We start from the raw sequence: 27,242 nt of genomic DNA, 5'->3' as shown, positions 1-27,242 counted from the left end.
GTGCTGCATGCGGCCTGTGGGCTGCAGGTCAGACACCCCAATAGACAGTCCGGAAGCAGAGGAGTCCGGCCCCAGACTCAGTGCCTAGCAACCAGATGCACAAAGCCCACACAGCCCAGATCTATTCACACGGAGGTCCAGGCTCTTCTCCGGCAGCCTGGCTGCTCCTCGAGGGCAGAGCTGGGCTTTCTTCCCCCTGAGACCCCAAACCTGGTACAGAATCGGGCTCCCCGAGGGGCTGGGTAAGTTCAATGTCCGTTGAATGACGAAGGAATCCTGGCCGCGCATTTTGGCCTCCTGGTTCCTGATTCCTGGTTCCTGGCCCAGGCGGGGCTCTGGGGGGCAGACAGCGTGCAGGCTCTGAAGTCAGGCAAACCTGGGTTTGTTTGACTTGAGCGTTCAGCCAAATAACTTGGCATCTCTGTGCCTCTTTTTTTCTAGCTGTAAAATGGGAAAGCAGCAATGTCTACTTTGCAGGTTTGCCATGAGGATTAAGTGAGTTACTAGAATGCTTGTGAAGGGCATGAAATACTCCCCGGCACATAACACATAGGTGGTAAATGTTACTACTTTTATGACTAGTAGTCTTTTTTTTTTTCTTTCTTAACTGCAGTTGGCTTCCGTCTCAGGGCAAAAGACTTTTCTACCCTACACCCAATTCTCAGAGCAACCCTTTAGAAACGAGGGTCAGGCGCCCCTCACCTCTAGGGGCTTCCACAGGCGAACAGCTGAATCCGGCCCCCAAGCCCAGGCCTCCACGCCCTGGGCCCCTGCCCCCAGGGTGCCTGTCCCCTTTCTCTCCACAGGGCGGCGCCCCATTCTCCTCATCCTACGGGCTTGCATTAACTGCCAGTGCTCAGCGGGGCGGCTCTGGCTGCCCTTTCTGAAGGAGGCCCTCTCCTAATTATTCTTTTGTAGAGTTCTTTTTTTCTTTCCTAGCTTTCAGTGCTTAATCTATAATGATCTTATTTGTTTATTTGCTTATTAAAAACATTTTTTTTGGTCTCTTTTCCCTCATCACATTCACAGAGGAATGTGACCTCCCCGAGGGTAGGCCCTGCCGACTTGCACACTGCTCTGCCGTCAGCACCCAGAGCAGCGCCCAGCTCAGAGGAGGGACTCAGGGCAGTTTTTTCTTTTTTCTTTTTTGTCGATGAATGACTGAGTTCTGGGAAACCAAGGCACGTGGGATGTGGTCATAGCCAGCTTGCTTCAGACCTGCCTCCTGAGAACTGTCCCCTTTGACAGATCTTCAGAGCGAACCCCGGACAATCCAGTTTCTCGCCACTCTGTCCCTTTGTGGAATGACAGTTTAAAGTTCATTTTCATCCAAAGTGGAATTTGAGTGAATACAAAGGTGGGGACTTCTTCCCTTTAGGATGGCTCCGGTCGGCCAGGGTTCAAGGCGGAAGGGGACGTGGGGAGGCCTGAAAACGCGTTGTGAGGGCGGCACCTGGGGGGGGCGCATTTTCCGCGTGTCGGCATGTCCCTCTCCGCAGAGCTTGGCGGGCCCTCAGCCTGCTCCAGAGGCTCAAGGGGACAGGGCTTGTAAAATTCGTGTCATGAACGAACATTGTAGGACCATAGAATGCCTGCCGTGCCAGGCACAGTCGCTCTTCTAAAGCAGCTCAGAAAAAGGTCGATGTTTTGATCACTTGGTGGAGAGCTACTCGAAGGCGAGAACTTACATCAGGCCATTTCCAGCTGCTCAGCCTCCCTGAGCCTGACCTGGGCTCCCTCCCTGCCCACTGCTCTCTCCTCTGCTAAGTCTTAGACCGCCCTGTGCTGCTTTCTCCACATGACAGTGGGCGTAACAAACTCTCATTTCCCCCAAATGCTTATGCCTTACTTGGATTTATGAGATAAAAGGCGAGGTTATAACTTTCCAAATCTAGTAACAGCGTGACAACACTTCTGTATCAGAGGGGCCCATACTTCAGCACTGACCCAGGGTCCTGGGAAAGCGTGTCCTCTGTAAAGCCCAGGAGGCTGACGCCAGTCCATGCTCCCGCCACAGGCACGGGCAGCATGCTCCACACAAAGAACGTGCAGGAGGCCACGGCCCACAATGCCACACAGTGACCGCTCCCTGGTTTCTCTTAATTGGCCATTGGTTATGGTGAGTCTTACGAGGGCAGGCAATGTAATTTAGCCTTGCTGCCTGAGCAGGACCCCCCCCCTCCCCCCCGGACAGATCCTTCTCGAGGGTAGGGCTCCTTGCTGTCAGGAGGCCCCTCTGACTCGCTGCTTCCTCCTGGATGTCTCTGCGTCTCTCTGGCTCACCCGCCTGTCTCCCCCTTTCCCTTCCTTGGGCCAGGGCTGTCTCAGGCTCTTGTTTTCTGTTTATGAAGCACAATACGTCACTTATAGTTAAAAAGCCCATTTTGCCCCTTCAGCCAGGCTCTGCTGGGCCCTTGGTGCTGAGCATGGGGCCTCCTTCTCCAGGCTGGGCTGTTCCTCCAGCCCCTTCACACGGGCTCCACCCAAGCTTCTGGGAAGGGGGGAGCAGTGTTTGCCTTCAGCTCCGCTGGGCCTGGGGCCCGGAGAAGGCCAAAGCCCCTGTCCTTTCCTGAATCACAGGGCACCGTGCCCTCTCCCCATCATACCATCCTCAGCTCCCCAGACCCTTCTAGGGCCTTCTGGATGTCAAAGCCCTGAGAACATTCTCCTGCTCATCCCCCCACATTCAGGCCACATCTTAGCCACTCCAACCCCGCCAGCGCCCCTTCTGCATCTCCTCCTCTCCGTCTTCGCGGCGCTCCCCCAGGCTGCATCCTCTCTCACCCGGCCTCCGGCCGCAGCCTCTTGATGATCTTGCTCAGCATCCTTTGGCGCTGCCTTCCTTTTGGGTTCCTCTCTTTTAGAACACTTTCTCACTTGGTAACATGCCCTCACTCCTGCGATTATTTAACCTCTGTCTTCCCAGACAGTCTGCGAAGTTCCATGAGGGGAGGAGCCGGGACTGTTCTTCCTCGCCATAAAATCGCCAGCACCACGCTGCCACCAAGCCAGGGCTTCCCCTTCCCCGTCCTCCAGCCCAGTTGCCACAGTCCCGTCTCTGAAGGCAGATCTGACCACACTTCCTCCTTTTCAAAAAGCCTTAGGGGAGATGCTAGCACCCTACCAGGGCTTACAGAGAACGTCACAGCCTGGCTCCTGCTGATCTGACCTGCCATGTCCCCATACTCTAGCCTGTTTGCCTACTTCTACCCCTCTTCACTTTTTACAAGTTAATTCTTAAGTGTAAACAAGCTCCGAAATAACACTTCATTCTAGCTATAGGCAGCAACAGACGCTATGGCAGGGAATCCAGACGGGAATGAAATTAAGGGTCCCTATTGCCTCAGGCACAAGGAGCAGCTCCTCAAATTTCTCCTCTTTTTGTTTCTGCTTCCAGTGCCTTAGCTCATCAGCCTCCTGGGCCTGCTTCTCGGGCTGCTGCTGGGGCTTCTTGTCACCGTTGTGGCCACACATGGTTCTTGCTCTCTTTTCCACAAACCCTGCCACGGGAAGCAGCTTTTCTTCTTCTTCTTCTTTTTTTTAATAAAAGTTTTCATGGTTTTATTGTATTAGGAAGCACTGAAACATGTGAACATGTCAATATCTGGGTGTAAGGCAGCTGCTTTCTCCTTCACTTAAAAAAAAATGCCCTCCTCTTTTGCACCTTGCACAGGCTGGAGTGCCCTCCTGCTTACCCTTGGGGACCTGTTTAGTGTCACCCCCTTCCTGACCCTGCCAGACAGGCTTCAGGGCTCCTTCCTCCTGTGCTGCCCTTTGACAATGATCACGTGGTGTCAGAGCTGATGCTCGCTGTGCTACTGTTCTGATTCTCCTACTTGTTGAGGCGTTTCTCAGGGATAGGAAGGTTGTTTTATCAACCTCTATGACCGCTGAGTCCCATACAGAACTTGGCATGGGGTAGCTCCTCCATGTTGAATGAAGGGACACCCTTTGGAAGAGAAAGCTCCTTTACCCAGGGGGCAGGCAGTGGCTGCATTGGCAGAGCGGAGGTGTGTCGAATTGTCAGGCTGTCAGCGATCATCAAAATCTGAATTTAGTGTGCTTTCTTTTAGAACAGCCACAGGAAAGTGGCCCGATGGGTAAAGACACTCAGCGTCCACCTCAGAGCATGGGCCCTGTGCCCATCTGGTGTGGGAAGTTGGGGGTCCCCCTGGGGGATTTCAGGTCGAAAGGGTGGAGGATGCAGATCTTGGACTCTTGCAGATCTGGGTTCAAACCTTCCTGGTTCTGGGATCACAGAAAGTCCAGCATCTCCCTCAGCCTCTGTTTCCTAGTATTAATATCTGTGTCATTCCACTGTTGGGCGGATCAAGCAAGACAGCAGGTTATGTGTTTGTCACACGCTGTTCAACAACAAGACGCTGCAGTGGTCCTGGGCAGGCATGGCCGAGTCCCCTCAGCTCCTCGGGGTCACTGGAGCTGGCCTCTGAGCCCTGGGAGACGAGTGGGTGCCTTCCGCTCTTGGGGGGGCATATGAATCTGTCTACAGAGGGTGGAAATTTCCCATAATTGTCATGGAAAACAGAAGCTTCTAATTTTGCCTATCTCTGCTGAAGCTCCTGCCATTAAAATGGTTCCTGGGGAGACAGAATAACCTTAGGAGAGGTATTATTTTTGATTAGGAAAGTCTTAAGCCGGCTGTGCTGGGACGCTGCCTCCGCAAGAGCCTGCAGAGAAGGGGGCCGCGGTCGTTTTGGAGGGTCAGAGCCCCCATGTAATCTCCGGTAGGTGTTAAGTAGGGGAGGCCAGGATCACCCAACGGGAAGAGCAGGAGCCCATCCTGGGTCTGCCGCCCCACCCCCTGCCGTGCCCACATTCTTGGTCACCCCTGCGCACCTGTTCTGCAGCGGTCACCACTGGATGGAGGCGGGGAAGGCCGCCTCTTCCTGTGCACCCCCACCCAGCTGTGTTCATCAGTGAGTCAAGGAGCTGTTGTGTCTCACACTGTGACAGAGTGCGGGGACCCTAAGATTTCTGTACACCCTCCAAGCAGAAGAAAAACCTTTGCTTTATGGAACATGTGCATTTCAGCAAAGTTGACTACAAAGCAGACCTCCAAAAAGCAAATCCTATTTGCGGATTTCCACGATAAAATCAGACGTGGTCCCATTGAGAAAACAGATTTGCGAGCTTTTCTGAAAGACTCTCGGAAAGAAGGGATTCTCAGGCCATTTTCTCTCCATTTCCTCACCCTTGGCCTTAGAATACCTTGGTTTTGTTCTCTGAGAGCATAAAACGCGCCTGAACTCCATCTCTTCCTTCCTGCTGGTCCTTTGCAGTTCCTGAGAGAAGTGGCTTGGAGATAATGAGCTGCCAGCAGGGGCACTGCCTGTCCTGCGCAGGCAGCCCGCTCAGCCCCCGGCGACCCGTGCACACAGTCCCTGCTGCTCCCTTCAGGTCAGCCTCCTCTGCGAAAACTGACCCAGACCTGGGAGAGAACCCTCGGCTCTGAAGCGGCAGGAGGCTGAAAAGTTGGGAACTGCTCTGAGGATCTGCCTCCAGAGCTCGCACCCCACTGGGTCTGGCTGCCTGGTCGGATGGCACCGGGCCTAGAATTCCGCCAGTGAGGCATTCACTGTTTAGCACTCAGAGCCCAGACGAGTCTCCAGCTCCTCATCTGAGCGATGATGAGGTTGGATCAGATCAGCATTTCTCACTGTGTGGTCCTAAGACCCCCTGAATCAGAATCCCCCAGTGGCTTGTGACTGCGGACTTCTAGGCCACAGGTGGAACTTCAGTAATTAGACTCTCAAAAGGGTGGAGCCGGGGAAGTCCCAAGTTTGGCCGCCTCCCCAGATGATTCCGGTGTGGCGTGAGGACCACCGGTCTCAGGTCAGACTGTTCATTCTGTGTGTTTATTCATACCTTGGGCAGATTTAGTCCAATCGCCTGTTTTTCCTAACTCCCTCACTGAGGTCTGCCGGAACAGGGGATGGGAATTTGGGGCATGCAATTCCAGAGCTGGAACCTCAGTGGTGGTGGGGCAGGGCTTGGCTGAGGGACGGGGGTGTGCAGTTGGTAGATGAACCTTTCCTTTGGTCCCAGGATGGCCCTGCCTCTCCCATCCGGGATAGCACTGTCCCGGGAGGGCCGTAGGTGGGACTGGCTTTTGTGAGCTGCCCCGGCACTGTACCCCTGGGGTGAACAGGGCTCCTAGGGACAGCTCTCTGTTAGTTCCTAACAGGTGAATTTCAAGGTGGACTCCTGAACAGTCTTTAGGAACCTGGGCTGTCCTTGAACATGGCAGGGGTGAGGTTGGGAGAGGCTGGTCAATGACAGGGCAAGGATTCCTGCCCTGTGCTCCAGGCCAAATTTCCTTTCTGCAGCACTCAGTCTTCAGACTGTGCAGGACTATCTTTCCGTAGGAGCTCGAACAGACCCCCGTGGGGGGGCCGAAGGGAAGATCCCGAGCTGGGTGGGGCAGCCTGGGCATGGCCGCTGTGAGGCAGCGTTCACCTGCAGGCATCGTTGGCCTTTATCCCCAGCACAGCTGGCACTCAGAATAGCTCTGAGTCCCCTAAAGTACGAGGCTCGTTTATCCCAACGTGGCCCTTGTTTGTCAAAACAGGTCTCTTGGGGCTGACATGCTCTAGAGAGCAGTCAAAAGGTAAGAGATGACATTTACAAAAACCCATTCTTTCCTCTGCGCTCCACTGCTCTATTGACTGTTTTCTTGTTCAGTCAAACCCTATTTACAGCTGTACATCCCATTTTAGGAGCTGTCATGGCGATAAACATCCTGTCTGTTCTTCGCTGCGCTTGCTGCCGCCGCCTTCCCTTCTCGATCCTGGAGGGCCGGGGGCCTCTCTGGCTGGGTCCCTCCTGTCTCGGAGTCTCCATTTGGTTCCCAGCACATGGGACAAGCCAATTGCTTTTTCCCCTTGTCCTTCTCTCAGTTTCCCCTCCAGATTAGCTGTGCTGCTAAGAGAACTGTGAGAGCTGTGAGAACCAGCTGGGAACGGTGGCCAGGTCGGCCCTGCTCGGAAGCCATGACCTCCTCCATTTTCCTCTGTGTCATGGCTCTGACCTCTTGAGGCTCCGTGGGCAGGCAGCCCGGGAGCTGCACAGGACACCCAGGGCAGTGGAAATGGGACAGAAGTCCACATGGTCAGATTCCCCATCGATTGCTTACCTACTGCAATGACACTGGCTTTGTTTCTCTTGTTCATTCCCTCGTTCTTGTTTATGAAACATTTTGTGACTAATACTGCGTGCAAGCACCGTGCTGGACTGGGGAACACAGCGGGGACATCAGGGCCTGACCACCGAGGGTAAGAGCCTGTGTTTCCTGACCGCCATCTTGACTGCTGTTCAACAACAGTGCATCCCGTCCTTAGTGGATACATTTACCTTTGCCTCTAGCTGGTCTAGAGCAAATGTGCTTTTGGGTGATTTCATTCCTTCAACAGTCAGTGGGTTTTGGAGTCCAGGTGATTCACGCATGTACTGGCCCGACCTGGTGGACAGTTTGTAAGCCGGGCCCCTGTCGAGAAAGGGTTCTGTGGAGCCGGCTCAGCCCAGGGGCATCGATTCTTGCAGCGCGCCCTCCCCTCTCCCTCGCTCTCCATCTCCATGATGAGCACCCCCATTTACTGAAGGCTCAGTATGTGCCAGGCACTGATACAGTCCTGTTTCCTCTTACTGGATCCTTACAACAATCCTGTGACGCTGACCGTTTTAGTATTCTCATCTCAGAGCTGGGGAGACGGAGGCCCTGGGCCTCACAGCCAGCCAGAGGAGAGCGCGGACTGAAACTGAGTGCGCCTGCGCCATGGGGCGCGCGGCCTGGGGGGCGGAGCCGGACGCCTTCGGGCGCGTTTCTCCGTGGGCCGGCCCCTGCTCTTTGAGAACATGCACTGGGACGACTTCTGCGGCTCAGCAGCACCTGGGCCCTGCCCTCGCAGGTTGTTCCTCTTGGGTGGGACACAGGGTTCGCTGCACTTGGTCTGGGTCCTTCCCTTGCTGGGTGGTTCCTCCAGAAGAAGGGGCAAGTGAGGCCCCACTGCATGGTGGGAACTGCTCGGGGAGCTGGCATGGCCGAGGCTTGGTCCTATTTACTGGCTGGAAAACAAAGTCCAGGCCGCCCAGGGGTTCCTGGGGACAAGTGTCAGGAAGTGCTTCACCCAGCTGCGTGCCTGTGGCTGGAGACCTCACTGTCCTTCCCTTGAGATTCTGGGCAGGAGCTGGATGAAGGCGGGGCAAGTTCTGGAGCCAGTGGCCTGGGGTGGGACCTGAGTGGGGACAGCCTGTGCTCTAGTCCCGTTACATAACGGCGTCATTGTTGAGCAGGCGTTCATGAGCAAGGGGGGAAGCCTTATCTATGTTTTGTCTGCAGGGACACAGAGGCTGGATAGACCCAGTGACTTGGTCATTAGTAGGGCCATCCTTTACCGGAATGAACTCAGGTCTGTCAGATTCTTTTGCTAGACCACTGCTCACAGCTGCTAATGGCCCTCTAGGAGACCACCTGGCATCCCCCAGGCAGGGGAGGAGCCCGGGGTGTCCAGGGACACAGACTCAGTGAGACCTGGCACCTGCTCTGTGGGGGAGGCTGCGCCACTGTCTTGATCTGTCCGCAGCAACTACTTCGGGACCCGGGTGTCAGTTGGCTTGACAGTGCTTACCTAGCCTCATGCTTGTACCGCCTGTCTCTGGCCTCCCTTATCTGGGCCTCCCTTCCGCGGCTGAGGCATGTGATGCTGCAGGACTGGCCCAGTGCCTGGGCACAGGTGCTGCTTGCCCCGTCAGGCACGGAGAGCTGCAGACCTGTGCCCGCTAGTGGACCTGCCGCCCGTGCTGTGTGGGTACGGCCTCCCCAGGGGCTGCCCTAGAAGTGCAGGCGAGCTAGAGCCCCAGGGAGTGAACTTGACTCATGAAAGAGAGCAGATGGGAAAGATCTGGCTGATGAATTCTTGATTTCTCACCTGGTGGGCTATTCTGAGGTGTGGTATTTCCATCAGTCTTCCCAGAGAAGTCTGTCATGGCCCAGGTTATGTTCTGGAAGATGGTGGCCAGGTCAGCAACCTGCATGTGTTTTCCCTCATCCCGCCACGCATGCTCCGTTTTTCTGTAGTCTTACATCATTTGGACTGAAACTGCCTGGCTCGACGACTGTTGGGATGCAGGATGTGCCCAGAGCTTTGTGCTCTAGGTAGTACAGGTTAAGCCAACAATAAATAACAGTAGTGCTAATAGTTCCTTCATTTAGCGAGAGTTTAGGGTCTGGCAGCTGCATCAGCTCATTGAATCTTTACACTATCCCTATTAAGCAGGTAGTGTGCTATTATTATCTTTAGTATCCTTATTTTAAAGATGAGGAAACGAAGGATCAGAGAAGTTAAGGAACATACAGGCTAGTGGCCGCACAGTGCGCAAGTGGCAGTGACGACGGAACCCAGCTCTTCTGTTCTTCCAACTCCACAACCCAAACTCTGTAAACTACCCTTGAATAAAGTCACCTTTCACTGTTAGAAATACCAACAAAACCTGAGTCTCTGCAAAGAGCTACCTGTAAGAGACTCTCAGAGACTCATGGGAAGCCCGTGGTGACCCCCGGGGAGCCCTGGGATACTCACGTTGTAAACGCTGGGTTGTACTTTGCACCTCGGTAGTAGGAGTACAGATTGAACATCCCAATCATGAAGGCCACAAATACCATGATGAAGATGACCATGAACTTGAAGATATCTTTCACGGTTCTCCCCAGGGAGATCTGCAAGGGCCCAAAACTCTCGTTGGCTGGCAGGATGTATGCAATTCGGGAGAAGCTCAGCACAACAGCTATTGCATACAGCCCTTCTGATATGATCTGAGGGTCTGAAGGCCACCACTTGTCCCTGGCTAAAAGAAAACAATCTGGGTTACTCACTGGAGACAGGATATGTATGCTTCAGAGGAGAAACCAGTTAAGTCATCCTTGGAGGTCACTGACCTCATCACACGCCATTCCTGCTCTTGTCTTTAAATTAATCCCAACATGCCGAAAGTGCCACCATCCCTCTTGGTATGTGCTGGACCATCTGCCTGGAGCATCCTTCCCTCACTCCAAATTCCACTTCATTCCAGATCATTCTTCAAGACTCTGCTCAGCCGCCATCAATTTCAGGAGCCTCCTATGACCCACTGTGGGCAGAAGCAGCCTCCCTAACCCTCTCTGTGCTCCCACTGTCTTGTGTATACCCTCTGTTGTACGCTAACTGAGCTGCCTGCTATTGGGTGTGAGCTCCACCAGCAGGGGCTGGTCCATGTCCGAGCTGGTGGAGGGGAGGAGCCTGGGCTTGGAGTCAGATAGACCTGAGGTTGAGAGAGGCCTTTTGATATACTGGCTGGATGATTCTGAGCAAGTCAACTTTCTGAGCCTCATTTTTCCCTGCTTGTAAATTGAGAAATACCAACCAGGCAGAGCTGTGGTGAGGATGAAATGAAATCATATATGTAAAGTGCTTAGCTGGAAAACAAATTCCAGGCCACTCAGGGGGCCCTGGCGACAAGGGTCTAGCATACAGCAGGTGCTGATAGATGTTTGTTAAGTGGCTGAATTAAATCCTAACCACAATTCAGACTAGCTCCAAATCAGGGCAGGTGAGCTCACGCAGGGTCCAGGAATCTGAAGGATCTGGCCTGAGGAAACTTCCTGGGTTTTGCTCCTCAGTGTGTGTCTGGGAGAGTTGCTCCTTGATTGAATTAAGGCCGCCAGAGTGAGGACCAGTCATCCAAGTTTGCTACGACAGCTCTGTTGTAGGCAGGAAGAGTCCTGGGGCCTGTCCTGGCTGGGGAGAGGCTGCTTATGATTGCTGGGGAGGGGCTGAGCTGCCCCGGTGTATTCCTGCAGCCGAGCAAACCTGCACAGAGTTCCTGTGGCAGTTACAACCGTGCAAGGAGCAGCACCTCCCTCTAATGAGCTGCCAACTATGTGTGAAGATGTACAGTGCTGCTCTAATGTGGGCAGACGTTCCTCCTGGGGACGCGCGTGAGTGTGGGGTGTCTGTGGTTGTCCTGATGACTGGGTAGGAGCATTATCTCGATGCTAATATCTTGCAGCACTCCAGATAGACCCGCGCTGTGAGAACTGCCCTGCTGAAAAAGCCAGTAGTGTCCTTGTTGAGAAATGCTAAGTGAAACTTACATTTCACTTACATTGAGAAACACTGAGAAACCTCACTTAACCTTTACACTTACATTAGCTGTAATTTTCACAACAACCCTGCAGAGTAGATATTATTATTGTCATTTTATAGATTGGATTTGGGGTATGGGGTCCTTTCTAGAGCCAAGAAATGGAGAGGGCAAGGATATTACATCGCAATTGTTGGTGCCCCAGGGAAGATGGAAGAGGAAGAATTTTGTTCTTTATTTTCAAAGCTAGACTCTATTAAACAATTATAATAATAAAGGGCAGTAAGCAATCTTTAGCAAGGGAAGCCAGGCCTTCATTTGCCACAAAGTTTCATGTAGTGCATTCTAAATTACATTTGGAAATGTAATAAAATTATAGACTCTATGTTCTCATCAAGGTCATAACTCAGAAGTCTACAAAAGACAAGGAAGGAGACTAAATTATGTTTTTCCAATATATCTGTCACCCTCTATGGATAAATAACATTTGGATAACATGAAATAGGACTTAGCTTCTTCAGACAGCAAAAGGAAGTCTTTTTCCTGCCCCCTATAATTTACCATCTTAAACATCAGCTGAAATAATAAAAGGCACTCCTATAATCTATTGGGTTGGCCAAAAAGTTCATTTAGCTTTTTCCATACGGTGGTTCTACTAGTGCTTAGCTGTTTTTAACTTCATCCGAAACAATTTTGTCAGATTGTATTGTGACAGATGTCATATCAGTGTGCATTTAAAAAAACTTAACAAAATTGGTTAATTTTTGTGTGGACATTTTAATAAGGAAGATGGAAGAAAATACACATTTTTTGGCTCATTATGCTTTATTATTTCAATAAAGGTCAAAATGCAACTGAAACACAAAGAAAGATTTGTGCAGTGTATGGAGAAGGTGCTGTGATTGATCGAATGTGTCAAAGGTGGTTTGTGAAGTTTCTTGGTACTAATGACATTGTGGCCAAATAACTCTTTGCTGTGGGGCTGTCTGATGCATGGGAAGATGTTTTGCAGCACCCCTGGCCTCCACCCACCAGAAGCCAATAGTGGGAAATAGCCGACATACGCAAATTATCCAAATCAGTAGAGTTATTGGTGAAATGAAAAATGTGTCTTTTATGGAAAAAACTAAACGGACTTCTTGGCCAACCCAATATTAAGATAGATTTAGCTGTCATTGGACCCCGGTGACCAGGTCAGGACTTTTTAGTGAAAAATATTCTCCTTGGACTGGCTTGTAAGAGTTGTGATGGGTGTAAAAGCAAACAGCACTGTGATAATTCAGACGAAAGGATTTTCTTTTTGGAGCTCTTTCCATGAGAAAATGTGTCCTCATGATCTGAAAAATATCTGCCTGCTTGGTGCTGTAGAGGTTGAAGTTGACCACTGCCTGGCTGGCCACAAGAGGGAGCGCTTCCTCCACAGCTGGAGCAAAGTGACCACTGAGAGATCCAAAAGATTTCCAAGGGCACAGAGTAAACTGTGAAAGCAAGGGCAATAATGTGCAATGCTCTGGGCTGGTTGAGACCTTAATATGATCCATAAAAGGAATAGAACTGAGAAGTGGACAATACTGAAGCCTGGATCATGTCGTTAAGAGAGTTCCAATACAGTATCAAGATTTTCTTACCATCCTTGATGAACCCTGAGTAGCACAGGGGGGAAAATATACCTTTTCTTTTTTTGACGTCTGAATTTGCAAACCGATAAATGAAGAGTGGATTGGTAATATTACAACACTCTCCATTTCTCAATGAGTATTTCCCTACTACATTTAAAGGTCACATAATGTGCATAAAACAATCTACACTGAATATGGGCAGCAAATCAACTTTACCTCTAAGTGACGAGCTCTCTGCAGATCATTGCCGAACCTGCTCATGGAGAGTCTGAGGTCACAGGAGCCCGGTGGCTTTATCTAACAGGGACATCTGACGTTCAAACCCTTCGTGTGTAGCAGCTCCCATTAGTGAGTACCTATTACATGTCCAGCTCATTTACTGGTAACAACCAAACATCTACTTCTCCTACTCCTCTTTCTCTTTTCGTACAGAAAGAAACGCTCCAGGAGACTTTCCGAAACAAATCTATTTTTTTCAACACAAAATGATTCGTTTCTGATCGTCACTAATTCAGCTTGTCGTATTGCAGTGACTAGGACTTTTTTGTGGGGCGGAGGGTTATTCCTGCGTTAGCGACAGAGAGCTCATGGCCACGCCCCGGAAGTGTGCGTAGGGCGGAGGAGTACTTCGACTCACCGTAGGTGAAATATGCCACTTCCGGCGGCAGAGAGACGTTGTGAAGCGTGTCGTCTGGCACGTGGAGGTCCACGTACAGTTGCGCTTCGCTGGCCTTGAGGAAGGCCATGAACCTCGCGGTGAAGGAGGCCACGAAGATGGACAGCATCCCGAAGTCCAGAAGGTTCCACAGGTGCAGCATGTACTCTCGCGGCCCCTCCTCCCAGATTTCCTTGCATTCGGACCAAATCATCCCTGCGGGCGCATGAGAAAGTCAGGCTCGTGTTTTCAGGTTCCTTGGCAATTGGGACTACGGGGTGGGCGGGGTGGGGACCGGGGTGCAAATGTAAATAAAAACTCTGTAGCTGAGAAGGTTGATAGCTCCTAGCAAATGGAAACGTGTCTTGAAAAGCGGAGAAGCAGTCTCCTCCACTGGTAGTTTCTTGGAGGCAGTAAGAGAGAGATAGTGGCCAACTTTTATACATTTTAAGAATGGGAGGCTTCAAGAAACATCCATTTCTGAAGCAAATGTAAGGGCACTGAGGCACAGGTGGGCTTTCCGAAGGTCCTCCATGTGACCTAGAAGCCACTCCTTCCTCTATTTCTATGCCTGTTTTCGTGGAGCGTTAATTTTGAGTTACTAGGGGTTTTTTTGTTTCTCTTTTATAACTTTAAAAAATCTTTTTCTAATTTATTGGATTTAAAAAACATGTTCTTGTTGTTACGTATTAAACTATGTAGAGGCATGTAAACAAAATGGTACTGGTCTCCCCACCCCACTTCTGAGACAGCCTTGTGAGGTGGCCCAGACTGACCATTTGGTGTGTGTCCTTCCCTGCCTGCACTGTCCACTACAGTGCCCACTAACCACATGCAGCTTCTGCGCACTGCAGATGGGGCCTGTTGAATGGAGAGGTGCCGCGGAAGTGTAGAATACACACCAGATTTCAAAGACTTGGTACCAAAAAATGTAAAATATCTGAACGTTTTTTCAAACCAATCCCATGTAATACTAATAATTTGGAAATACTGAATTAAATAAAATGTTATTTGTTAGTTTTACCCATAGGTTTTTATAAGGTGGCTACTAGAGAATTCAAAATGAAGTATGTGGCGTATGATGTGCCTTGCATTGTATTTTTATTGAATAGTGCCATTTTACTTTTATCTTCACTGGTTATTGGGACAAAACTGGTTCAGGTTATAAAAGTTGACTATTACATAACATTTTGAGCACTCGGTATGTGCGGGGCACTGTTTGATATATGTGTGTATATTAGCTGTCTTCAATCTTTATCATAGTCTTAAGAAGTACCTTCTGTTACCTGTTTTACAGCTAACGTTTCATTAGGCAGAGACAGTTCTAGCACGCGCAGCAAGGTCACAGGAGCCCTGTGGTTTATCCAACAGGAGGTTAATGCGGTAAAAGAATTACTGACGGGTTGGTTCGTGGAACAGCTGCAGCTCCCTGACCGCACATTCCCAGAACGTCGGCACTGCCAGCCTCTCTTGGCACTGCCCTTGGTCCTGTGCACCGGGCACGAGACAGGTGCCCCCTGTCTCTCCCTCTGCTCCTCCTCAGCATCCTCTGCTGTTCCTCACTCTCCTCCCATCCCTTAAGGGCTGCTGCTTTCCAAAGTTTCTGCCATTTTCATTCTTCCCTCTGTCCTTGTGTAAGTTCATCTGCCACTGCAGCTTTGTCCTTCATTTCCTTGCGAATGGCCACAGGCGAATGTGTTCCTCCGGGTCTCAAACCCACGCACACCGGCAGATGAGCATCTTATAGTTCAGTGTGGCCTTTGAGGCCCCAGCTGCCTGCAGAGCTCGGAGTTAAGGATGCCGCTGGGAGCGGACATGTGGTCCGGGGAGCCGAGACCGCCCGGCTTGGTCACAGGCCCATGTCTGGTCGAATTTGAGTGAGGAGCTGATCATCTCCACCCCTCCGGGACTCTGTCCAGGGACTTTTTTAATCAGAATTTTTCGTTTTCTGATGAAAACAGTCCATCAAATACAAGGATTTGAAAATAATTTTTTTTTTTTTGAGGAGGCAAGTAATTTAAGAGCAGCTGTTTAGAGAAATTGTGGCTTTGTTTGATGAAATAGGTTCTAAGGTCTGTGTGTCTGTATGAAATTGGAATTCCCACAACAGGAAATGTCCTCAAACATTGCAAAGCTGTTTACAAGATACCCCCTCCTGTCATTGCCCCCAAACTAATTACCTCCCACCCCCAAACTAAGTCACACTTCTCAAGTTTACCCTTTCAAAATTTTTGTGGTAATTCAGTGAAGTAATACCTTCCTTAATACTGAGATTTGCTTTCATCTGTGCCTGTCTAAATAAATATTTTTAAAATATTAGAAAAACCATATCAGGCTGGAAAAAAAATGTTTGTTACTTTCCTCTACCCCCAAATTAAAATTTCTAATGTCTTAGTGGAACTATTTTAGCTGGGCACAAGCTATCACTTAAGGCTGTCACGGCTTTAATTCAGGAAGCTCTGGGTTCAAGGTCTATCTTGGGCACATACTGGGTGTGTGACCTTGTATAAGTCCCTGATTCTCTTGGAGTTTTGCAGTTATTTAAAATGTTAAAAGCTCTATGAATCAGAAATGCAAATTATTTGCAGAAAACTCACTTTGGCCAATATGGAGCTCCTCATTGGGCATTGCAAATCACTTCCTCCATGCTCAGATGCCCACATCAGTCTTCGTAGATTTGCATATTAATTCACCCAGACTAATTTAAATTATTCCAAGGCCATGAGTAAAAGCAGCATAGACCCAAGGGCTTGAGTGGCAGAAATGCTTAATGAAAAAAGAAATGTGTGAAATTAAGTACTTCAGTGAGTGAAATTAGGCCCTCTGCTTCCAAGGTGCTGAGGCTAGTTCAGCATTTATATCCGAGCTGAGACTTATGGTCTCTTGCCTCTGGCATGTCAATGAGAGGAGTGTTTAGAGCCCAGGGGGCTCTGGGGGTAAGGATGCTTGCTGGTTACTGGAGCCTCCTTCAGGCAAAATTCCCTTCAGAGTTTACCCTTTCAAAATTTGGGAAGCCTGGAGCCCAGAGAACAAAGTCCCTGATAACTGATGAGGGTGCCCGGCAGGGGAACAGGCTGGGAAATGCTGGGAAGCCTTGGGGGCGATGAGTGGCTGGAGCAGTGGCCTGCAGGCTGATGAGATGGAGCTTCACAGCTCCAAAGGTGGTTCACTCCCATCCCCGCCTCTGATGCTGTTCCTGAAGGAATCCCCCTTCAAAATTCTGGATGGGTGAGACTGAAGCATGCCTGTTCCTTGAGTGGCGTGGTCCAGTACTTCCTCTGCACTGTCCCAGGGCCTGAGGAGAGCACGCACCTTCCCTGCCTGCCGCCTTGGGGAGGGGAGGGCCTGTCTGTTCTGTCAGGCCAGCTTCTCGTCGCTGGGCCAGGGCGTGGGTGCTCTGTGAACTCAGGAGGGAGAACGTGCCTGCAAGCTTCCAGCCCTCAGCTCTGATAGCCAAACACCGCCTCAGTGGCAGGTCCTTCGTAATAGATCTCAGCCTCACACACACTCAGGATTTGTTTGTTTTCCTGGCAGGGAGATGGTTTTAATAGATTCAAAAATTTCTTAACAAAGCTCCTCATCCGTCTCCAGTTTTAGTAGTTAACAATTAGATGCCAGGCCCTGTGCCAAGTACCTTTCCAATACCAAATCTCCCTAATAGCCTGACAGGTAGCTACTGTAATTATTTCCAATTTACAGATGAAAGAACTTATGTACAGAGATGGTAAGTGTGTCATCCGAAGTCACACAGATGGTCCAAGACCCTTGTTGTCCACTGTGCTGTCACCTGCCATGCCCTTGACTGTGGTCAGGAACTGGTTCACCCACTTACCAGACGTTGCCGAGCACCGCCTCTGCGCCAGACACCATTCTGGGGATACAACCACCAAGAAGATGCTATCCCTTCCTTAGCAAGGTCAGTGCTGGAGACAGATGTTTCTAGAAACACTAGTGCTACAGGTGACAGAGAAGGTAAGGAGAAGTGTCCAGGGGACTTTTTTGGAGACACAGGGATGAGAGCCATCTGCATTGTAATGATTTGACTTAGCAAAGTGGTACAGTATGTTTCTGTTGATTGAATGAAGGCATGAATTCATGGAGGAGGTGACACTTGGTATGAGGAACTAGCATTAGCTAGGTGAAGGAGGAGGGGGCTGGCAAGGTGTTCCTGGTCATGGCAGTGGAAGCGAGGGACCTGCAAGAGGCTCAGTGTTGCTCAAGTGTCAGGGCATGGGACTTGAGATTGGAAAGATTAGCAGAGGCCCATTAGAGCATGAAGCCCCTCCCTAGTGCCCTGAGGAGGAGACTGGTTTTCACCTTGGGCAGCTAGATAGCCCCTGGAGGTGATAAGCAGGGCAGAAACATGGTTTGACTTGCTGGGAGAAAATTTGGCAAATTGGGAGGAGTAGTCTGCTTGGAAATCTTACAGAAATAAGTGAAACCCTCAGAAGAATGAGGTGAGGAATCCAGCCCATATGGTTTTACAGTTTTACTCTTGGGCCAACCTAGGTGTGTGATTCTGGAGATGAGTCTTAGCACTTGCTCTCACAGTGTTGCTAATCCTGGGTGGGTGCATGAGGGAGCAGCTCCATCCTTACGTTGTACATGTATGAACACATCTAGGGAGGCAGAGCCACCAAGGAGGAAGGGACACAGTCGGTCGGGGTTTCCTCGCACTCAGTCCCAAGTTTTTTCCTCTTCCCCAGGCCTCTAAGGATATTTCCCCCTCTATGCCAGCATGTCCATCTCATTCCATCAATTGAGCTTTCGTACTGAAGCTTCTGTTTAAGAAAACACTGCCAGGTTCTCTTTAAACCAGAGGGGTGTAGAAAGAGTCTTCATGAAATGAATCGCTTCCTAGGTGGGGAAAACACATGCATTTTGGAGAGCCTTCCGGTCTTTCAAGCCTGATGTCTTTCTAGGAACTTCTAATGTTGTCATACAGTTCTCGGATGAATGTCACTAGAACCACAATCTCCAGTTGAAAAGCTTTATTATAAGCTCTTTCAACTACCCCAGCATGGCTGCTTATGATACAGGCAAGAAAGATGGGTTCCTGTGGTGTGAACTGATGCTGGAGATCCTGCAGGCTGAAGGTTCATTTAGTCCTCCCCGAAGCAGCTCACCTGACAGCTCCCCAGAACAAATGCCTACCAGCAAATCCATCCCTCTCTCCTCAGTCATACTGCACTCTTGGCTCCCTTGGCACTGTGTTCTGGGTTTTCTTCTAGCTCTGCATATGTCATCGTAGTCTCCCTGTGGTCTCCACCTCCTCTGCACCTTGAATATTCTGGGCCGACAATCTAGAATTTTATCAAAATTCTGCTGGTAATCAAGTACAGCATCCAGAGTGAAGGAAGGATATATTTCTAATTGGGTTTGCTCCTTCCATAGAGCTATGTGGCAGAAGAGGAACAACCCACGTGCCCATTGGGCGAAGGGCTTGGGGAAGTAAGAGGCCTTCACAGTGTGTGGCCATTGAAAGAGGTTACTGGGAAACCTCATGGCTGTGTGCAGAGAGGACTGGCAGAAGATGAAAAGAGTCCGCTACAAATTTGCATGATTATAGAAACTAATTTGAGACAGGTAAGAACCGAAGGAAAGCATGTAGTATTGTCAGAGGTGTGAACTGCTAGGAAGACAAAAAGAAGGGCGACTAGGAGGACAGTAGGGGTAGAGGACTTCCTGTTTTAAACAGCTTGGTTTTCAAAGGCCTCACTTTGAGAAGGAGATTTTTGAGCTAAGACTTGCAGAGGTGAGGGAGTGAGCCAGGCCGCTGCCTGCCAGAGGGACTCTGAGGCAGAGGGACTGCCCAAGCAGAGGTCCTGGGACAGAAAGAAACAGTGAGTGCAGTGGAGAGGGGCGGGAGATGGGATCACAGCGGCGGGGCGGAGAGGTGGAGGGCTCGGTAGGCCGCTGTAATGACTTCGTTGCTCTTAGGAAGAGAAGACGCCACTGAAGAGTTTTGAGGCAAAAAGTGATAAATGTGATTGCATTTAAAATGGATCACTCCAGCTGCTGTGCTGAGAATCTCATGAGGCATGGGGCCAGGAAGGGCAGAAGCAGGGACACCTGGACAAGACCATTCGCCTCTTCGTGGTCACCCTTGCCATCCCTTAAAGGAGCAGGTTGGACTTGTTAGGGTCCTAAGGTTCTCTTTAGCTCTCAGGCTGCCTCTGGGAGAGAGGGAGTAATGGTTTGGACATTTTTATAAGCAGTCTCTCCAAAATACTGTATCTATGAGTGGGATCCATCACGGGAGAGAAAAACTGCTGCTGCTGCGTTCCTAGCTGGCCCAAGGTGTCCTGGCAGTGACTGGGTAGAATGCAAGGTTCAGTCAGCAGGGGCCTGAGGCTTTTCACGTCTGTCTGTGTCTGAGCAGAGGGAGGATCAGCCTGTGGACCTTAGGGTGTGCCGGCGTGAAGAACACAGTGCACACAGTGCTCAGCATCTTGCTCTCGAAGGTTATTATGATATATTTTTGGCAACAATTAAAATACTCCAGGATGTACTTAGGGATAAAATAATGTTAGTAATGTTAGTCTTATTTTATAGCTGCTTCTCCAATATCTGGCACAGTGCCCAATATATAATATAATGGTTAATAACTAGAGAATATTTATTGAGAAAATAGAAACAATATCAACAAACTTCCGCATTGCTCCCACCACTGTATTTACAGAGCCACCTGCCCATGCCTCCGCCTTCCCTCTTGGTCTGGTGGGCAAGGAGTCTGTGGTCCTGTGAGGCCATGCCCTCCAGGTGCATGCAGGATCCCATCCCCTCCTGCTGCTCAGGAACTTTGCTTCCAAAGCCAGTGGTCAGGTCTCAGGCCTGATGTAACTTGACCTGTCAGCATCACTGGCCATAAGTGATCACTCCCTGGTTCCCTGCACAGCTACTTTGATTGGCTTCTGGGACACTACTCTCTTGGCTCAGTCTCTCTTCCTGGATACTCCTCATCTTCCTGCCCTTGAAATATTGTTGTGCCCTAGGGCCTGGTCCTCAGTTCATCTGCCCACGTTCACAGTTGAGACAATTGCATATAATTTCCAGTGCACTGACATCCCCAAATTTATGTCTCCAGCCCCAGCCTCTCCTCTGAACTGCAGACATATAAATTCAGTTGCTAATTGACATTTGTACTTGGATGTCCAATAGATATGTCAGACCTATCCTTACAGCAGAGACACACATCTGGGGTGGTCAGAGCTCAAACATCTCTCCACTCTGGGTGAGCTCCACAAACTATTCAGCTCTCAGCTCTCTCTGGCTGTTGTTAGAATTTTACTCTGTGCATATCTGGTGTAATAGATATGTCTGGTGATTTCCACCTCCCTCTCCAAACTGCTCTTTCCCTGTTTTTTTTTCTGTCTTAGTAAATGGCTCTCTATTATACCATTATTTGAGCTAAAACACTTGGAATTTCCCTTCACTGCTTTTTTCCCTCTCTTACACCTTACAGACAATCCAATAGTAAAAACTATTGATTTTAGCTTCAAAAATATAATTGTCTTCCACCTCCTAAATGGACCATTTCTTGTCGTAATTAATGCAGAGGCCTCGTACCTGTCTCCCTGCTTCTGCTCTTGTCCCAGAATTATCTTTGCTTTACACGGAGCCAGGGATCCATGGGAAACTTAAGTCAGATGATGTCACTTCTGTGCTCAGAACTTGTCAGTGGCTCAGAATGAAACTAAACGCCATGCTATGGCCTGCAATGCCTGCTCGATCTGACCCGGCCTGTCTCTTGACCTCATCTGTGCTCTCTACCCCTTAATTCACTGTGCTCCTCCCACGCTAGTTTTTTTCTGTTCCCAAACATGCGCAGCTTGCTCCTGAATCCAGCCTTTGACACATACTGACCCTGGAGTGCTTTTCACCCAGGGGTCTACAAAGTTTACCTCCTCTCTTCCTTCAGGTCTCTGTTTAAATTTCACCCTGCAGAATAGGGAGATGGGGCATGCTCATATCTGTCCAACTGCTCTGAAGGAAGAGAGAAAGCAAGCTGTGCAGATACTTATTCAACTTGTCTCTTCAATCAAAGAAACTTGAATCCTGACTTGATGGGTATTTGAAGATATACAGAAATTCTTAATAATTTTCTCTTATGTTTGTGGTTTTGTTTTAGAAAAAGTCCTGATTTCTATTACCAGACACCATGGAGTCACAAACTGGAAAAAGAAAGAAGAAACTGTTTTCAGACATTGGAAACACCACAACACTGTGATCCTTAAGTAGAGGGAAACGTCTAAACAAGGTAAGCCACATGATCACCCCTTTTCTCCTCTTTGGAGGCACATGCTAGTCTGCAGCACAGGCAGAGGGATCCCAGAAGCACAGAAGGAGTGCCAGTTAGTTGAAGAGACAGAGGTTAGAGTTCAGGAGGGTAATGTGATGTTTCATGGCAGAGTTCCAGAGAGGAGGCTGTTGTGCAAATAACAAAACCCAGAACCAAAAACAAACACGAAGAAAGTCTAAAAATTTACGTAGTGTCCTTTTGAATGTTTCTTGAAGACTAAGTCATGAATGCACAGAGTAAAATCTAACAACAGCGAGAGAGAGCTGAGAGCTGAATAGTTTGTGGAGCTCACCCAGAGTGGAGAGATGTTTGAGCTCTGACCACCCCAGATGTGTGTGTCTCTGGTGTAAGGATAGGTAATTACGGCAGAGCTTCTCCAGATCCGCTCTGAGAAAGCTTGAAAAAGACCAAACTCATCTGCAAAGTAACTTGTCAGAGTAAAGCCAGAAACTCTTTGGATGACAAAATCTGGATGCTCAATAACATAACATGTAAAGTGCCCACCATTCAGTCAAAAATTGCTGACAGAGGACAATGTGATCCTTATCAGGAGAAAGATTAGTAGAAATAAACTCAGAAATAACAGAGGTGATGGAATTAGGAGTCAGGTATTTACTGTAAGTGTATATTTTCAAGGATTTGAAGGAAAATACAGACATCACGAGGAAGGGTATGAAAGGTATAAAAGAGAACCAGATGGAATTACAGGATTGAAAAATATATTTGAAAAGAAAAATTCACTGATTGAAGATTAAAATTACAGATAATGCAGAAAAAATATCGGTGAACTGGAAACATAGAAAAATTGAAAAAAAGAAAAAGAATTTTTCTTTTAGTGATATACACAGAAATATTTATAAGTAAAATTTTATGATACTTGGGATTTGCTGCAAAAACTACAGGGTTGGGAGAAGGGAGTAGGGCAGGTTTCAATGAAACAAAGATTGGCCAGGGCTTGCTAACTGTTGAAGATGAGAGATAGTCCATGGGGCTCATTATACTCTTCTCTTGATATTCTTAAATTATTTATAATTAAAAGTTTGAAAAAATTACCTATGTAAGAAAAAAGAGTTAGACTCTTCTATCTGAAAAAGAAATTAATAGGAAATAAGTAATGAGAAGTAAGTCCTCCCCTCTACAGTACTACTTATGTAATCGTCCTAAAAACTCAGCTCTGCTTTGCTGGGAAGCAGCTGGGACCAGGCTATAGAAGTGCGAACCCCTGTCGCTGGAGATGCGCCCCTTTGGGATAATGCTCTGACGCACAGAAAGAGAACCATGTGGGTGGGGAGCGTGTCCTAGATGAGTAGGAGCCACTGACCTCTGGTCTGGTAGCGTTCCTGCTTAAGGGGAAGTATGGTTGCACCAGAGTCTTCCCCCGGTGGGTCCGAATTGGGAAATGGGTGGCCAAGTGATGGGTGCCGTAAATACTTTCAGTTTTATCCATAAATGCAACATGTGAGTTACTGTTTTTTATTTAGACTGTGTCTTAGTCAGTTTTGGTTGCTGCAACAGAGTACCCCAGACTGAGTGGCTTATGAACCAGAGTTTATTTCTCACAGTTTTGGAAGCTGCCATCGTCTTTGGGCTCTGGTGAGGCCCCTCGGCCAAGGGGCCTACTGCTGGTCGTACTGTCACATGGCAGAGAGAGGGTGAGAGCTCTCTGGGGTCCCTTGTGTAAGGGTGCTGATCTTATTCACGAGGGCTCCACTCCCATGACCCAAGGCCTGCCCTCCTAATACCGTCACATTGGGATTAGAATTTTAACATGAATTTCTAGGGACATAAATATTCAGTCCATGCACAGTGCCGAGTGAGCAGTGGGGTAGGCTGAAGTGGGACAGTGAGGGCCCGAAGCAGGGTGTACTTTGGAAGCTGTGGGGCGGAGCTCAGGTGGGCTTCACTCAGTCGCCTGCTGGGAGACCGGAGGGTGGTTGGTAACAGGCCTTGGGCGGACTAGTACCCGTCCTCCGCCTGGTGGGGGCGTGGATTGAGGACCCTTGTTCTATAAGACACTCCAGCGGTTCAGCTCTGTGGCTCTCTTAGGCTATGTCATTTAATTAGTCCAGGTCGTGTGTTGGCCTGTTCTTTTGTGATTTTGTTACTTTATGGCACACTGACCCTGAATACATTTTGACTCATTTGTGAATATAAATGTAATGAAAATTATAACAATATTGAAATTTTGTCACAAAAGCAAATGTGGGCTGGGGTAGATTTCAGGAGTGCAACTTAATTGATCAAATTTTGATACTGCATAAATTTTTCTAGTCTTTTCTATATTCAGTTTTATTTTACTCAAAACATTCTCATAAAATTCAGATCTTTTTGATCTAAACCTTACAATTTATTTTTAATTATAGTTAACGTACAATATTGTTTTGGTTTCAGGTGTACAACACAGTGTTTAGGTATTTATATACCTTGTGAAATGATCACCATGATTAATTCTAATAACCATCTGCCTCCATACATAGTTATTACGATATTATTGATTATATTCTCTATGCTGTACATGACGTCCCCATGACTTTTACACCTGGCAGTTTGTACTTCTTAGGCCCTTCACCCTTATTGTCCGTTCTTCTACCCTCCCATCTGGCAACCATCAGTTTGTTCTCTGTATCTATGAGTCCGATTCTGTGTAGCTTTGTTTGTTTTGTTTTTTAGATTGGACATTTAAGTGAAATCATGTGGTATTTGTCTTTCTCTGTCTGTCTTATTTCACTGAGTATAATACCCTTTAGGCCTATCCATGTTGTCACAAATTGCAAGATTTCATTCTTTTTTATTTTTTATGGCTGAGTAACATTGTGCACACGTAAACACATCATACCTTCTTTATCCATTTATTTTTTGAGGAAAACCTAGAGAGTTTCCATATCTTTGTTATTTTTAAAAATGCTGCGACGAATATAGAGATGCATATATCTTTCTGAATTAGTGTTTCGGAAGTCTTCAGATGAATAGCCAGAAGTGGACTTGCTGATTCATATGTAGTTCTCTTTTTAATTTTTTTTTTTGAGGGACCTCCATACTGTTTCCCATGGTGGCTACATGAATTTACATTCTTGCCAACAGTGAGTGTATAAGGGTTCATTTTTCTCCACATCCTCACCAACACTTGTTTTCTGTTGTCTTTTTGATAATAGCTAAGTTTTATAATTTATTGATCAGGTTTTGATTATATACAGTGTCACTGATAATAGCTTTTGCAATTTTTTCATTTTTCTCCTATCTGGTCTGATTTTTTAAACCAATTTTGAAGTTTCCCATGTTAGAAAAAATCTAGAACACACTTTGTCATGTACAGTTTTAGCCATTGACAGTTACATTTCGTCTTGCTTATATTCTACTAGTAATAGTTGTTATGAGATGGGCAAAAGTGGGGTGCTTTTCTGAGCTAGTCAGCGGGGGATGGGAACGGATTCCTTGGCAGTGCCAGTGGCTGGCCTGGGCAGCCGAACATCACCACGAAGACGAATCCCACAGCTTCATTACATTCGTTACACAGTGAAAAAATGTCCTTCTCCTGACTTCAGAGTCATATTAATTATCAAGATTCTACTACATATCAGTATTCAATGGTAATATCTTTTAGCTGTGCAATTTTTTACTCTGAGATGCACAGCTTGGTTTCTTGAGCTTCCAGGAGACTATATTTAAATGAGCAAGAGAGTATGTTTTCCCATGCAAAGCCACTTTACAATCACTTTGAATGCACATGTGATGAACAGTATGTAGTGAATTCCTCCCGACCTCTCCTTTCAAAATTGGGATTTCTACTACAGGTCTGCATCCTGTACACCAGCCTGTGCAGAACTTGACTGTGGCTTCCCTGTGGGTCATCCACTCACCATTTTGCAAGCGAAGAGTGCACTTGAGAGGAGAGGGAGGGGTTCAGAGGTCAGAATTTAACAATGTCCCATTGTAATTAAGGGAGGAGAGAATAAAAAATAGAGGGACTCGCTTACCTAACACCCACTTCATGATGAGCATTTCTGTCCAGGAGAATTGCGTGGTTTTCACTCTGAAGATCTGCTTTGGGTAGTCTGTGAAGGTTTCGTTGGGCAGGGTTTTGACACCTTCGAAGCGGTCTGATGCATTCACAACCAATAATCCCAAGAAGATTGTAAAAGAAACTGCATGGGCTACAAATTTCATGAATGGGCTCCTCAGGGTTCGTCCTAGCTGGAGACAAAATATGTACAGGACATGTCAAACTGGATACTTAGGTGGGTGCACATCTCTCTCTCTAAACATTGCTTTTGCCAGAAGTTGGGTCAGGTCTTGGACAGAAACTGCTGACTGAACCCAGGTAACATTTTCTCTTGCATTTTTATGTGAGATTCTGCTTGACCAAACCTATTTCCTGCCGATTCACTTTTTCCTAGTTAGAGGATTTAGTGTGAAAGGAGAAAGCAGTAGGACACGCTGATGTATCATCATTTTACACTTTCATGGCACAGTTTCCCCCAACCAGATGGATGTGAATTTTATGCCCTTCAGATATGGGGACAAAGTAATGTCTCAATAGTGCTCAGGATTTAGGGGAAAAAAAACCCGCTTTAGATAAATGCTCTGTTGCTCTTTTGTTCATTTTCTTGAGCTTTATGCTTAGATTTGTTTTCAGGGTTCCTTATATCTGGTAAATTTATTTAAGGCTGTATGTTTCTTACCTGTGTTCCCATAAATTTTGACATGTAGGCTTTTCATTGATACTCAGTTATTAAATATTTTATAATTTCCCTTTTTATTTCATTTTTAATTCTGAGGTTATTTAGTTGCCAGACATATAGGACTTTTTTCTTCTTTAAAAAATTCGAATTTTATTCCAGCACATGCACAGATTGTAGCCACTGTGATAATATGCTGAAACATACTCAGATTTTCCTTGTGCAGTTGTTCAAGTGAGTCAGAAATGACCCAGAAGATGCCCTGTTAGGGAGCACGTCGGGTCACACCTTCTCTATCCCTGGCATGCCATCCTAAGGCCACTTAGACCTTTGAGGACTAAATGGGGGGCTGCACAGTCTTTGCCGACCCCCTGCTAATGAACTCACTCAACTCTCTTTCAGGTCGCTGCTGTCACCCTCATCCAAGCACCAAGTCTCACCCCTCCCCCAGGCTTACTGAGAAGACAAGGGCAAAGAAGGAAGCCTTATCTGAAGCTCACTTGCTTCCCCAGGGCTGATGTTCACTCACAGCCCGTTCCTGGTTAATTGCTGCCCATATCCGGCCTCTTTCAGGAGTCCTGGAGTGAAATGTCACCTGGGAAGTAGAGCTTTGCTACTGCAGGGCTTCTCCAGGTAAAATTTTCCTCATAATACTTATAAATCAGATGGTTTGATAATATGCTCTGCGTGGTAATCATCTACATTAATTATGCTGGCTATTAGTGTAACATGATTTATTATGAGTCTCATGCCATAGAACCCACCTATTGAAATTTTTAGAAAGATAGTTTTTATTTTTTTTGAAAAACTGCATTTTGAGTCCAGATGTTGGGAACCCCTGCTTGTGCTGGAAG

The 27,242-nt window shown here is 47.9% G+C and overlaps 1 protein-coding gene across 1 annotated transcript in view; it reads right to left on the bottom strand.

Annotated features, from left to right (window-relative positions):
- Positions 1 to 27,242, bottom strand: part of TRPC7 (transient receptor potential cation channel subfamily C member 7) — a 114,717-nt gene that overhangs the window by 20,373 nt on the left and 67,102 nt on the right. The window contains exons 4-6 of the mRNA XM_054567857.1: positions 25,687 to 25,903; positions 13,393 to 13,626; positions 9,597 to 9,861 (exon numbers count right to left, since the gene is read on the bottom strand). Coding sequence (XP_054423832.1) covers positions 9,597 to 9,861; positions 13,393 to 13,626; positions 25,687 to 25,903 — 716 coding nt within the window. The remainder of the gene's footprint in view (positions 1 to 9,596; positions 9,862 to 13,392; positions 13,627 to 25,686; positions 25,904 to 27,242) is intronic.

Source organism: Pteronotus mesoamericanus, unplaced genomic scaffold, assembly GCF_021234165.1.
Source record: "Pteronotus mesoamericanus isolate MK-2021 breed Mesoamerican mustached bat unplaced genomic scaffold, CSHL_Meso_final contig_2, whole genome shotgun sequence".
NCBI classification, from domain to species: Eukaryota; Metazoa; Chordata; class Mammalia; order Chiroptera; family Mormoopidae; genus Pteronotus; species Pteronotus mesoamericanus.
Note: the sequence above shows the minus strand (reverse complement) of the source record. Positions and strands in the feature narration are given on the sequence as shown.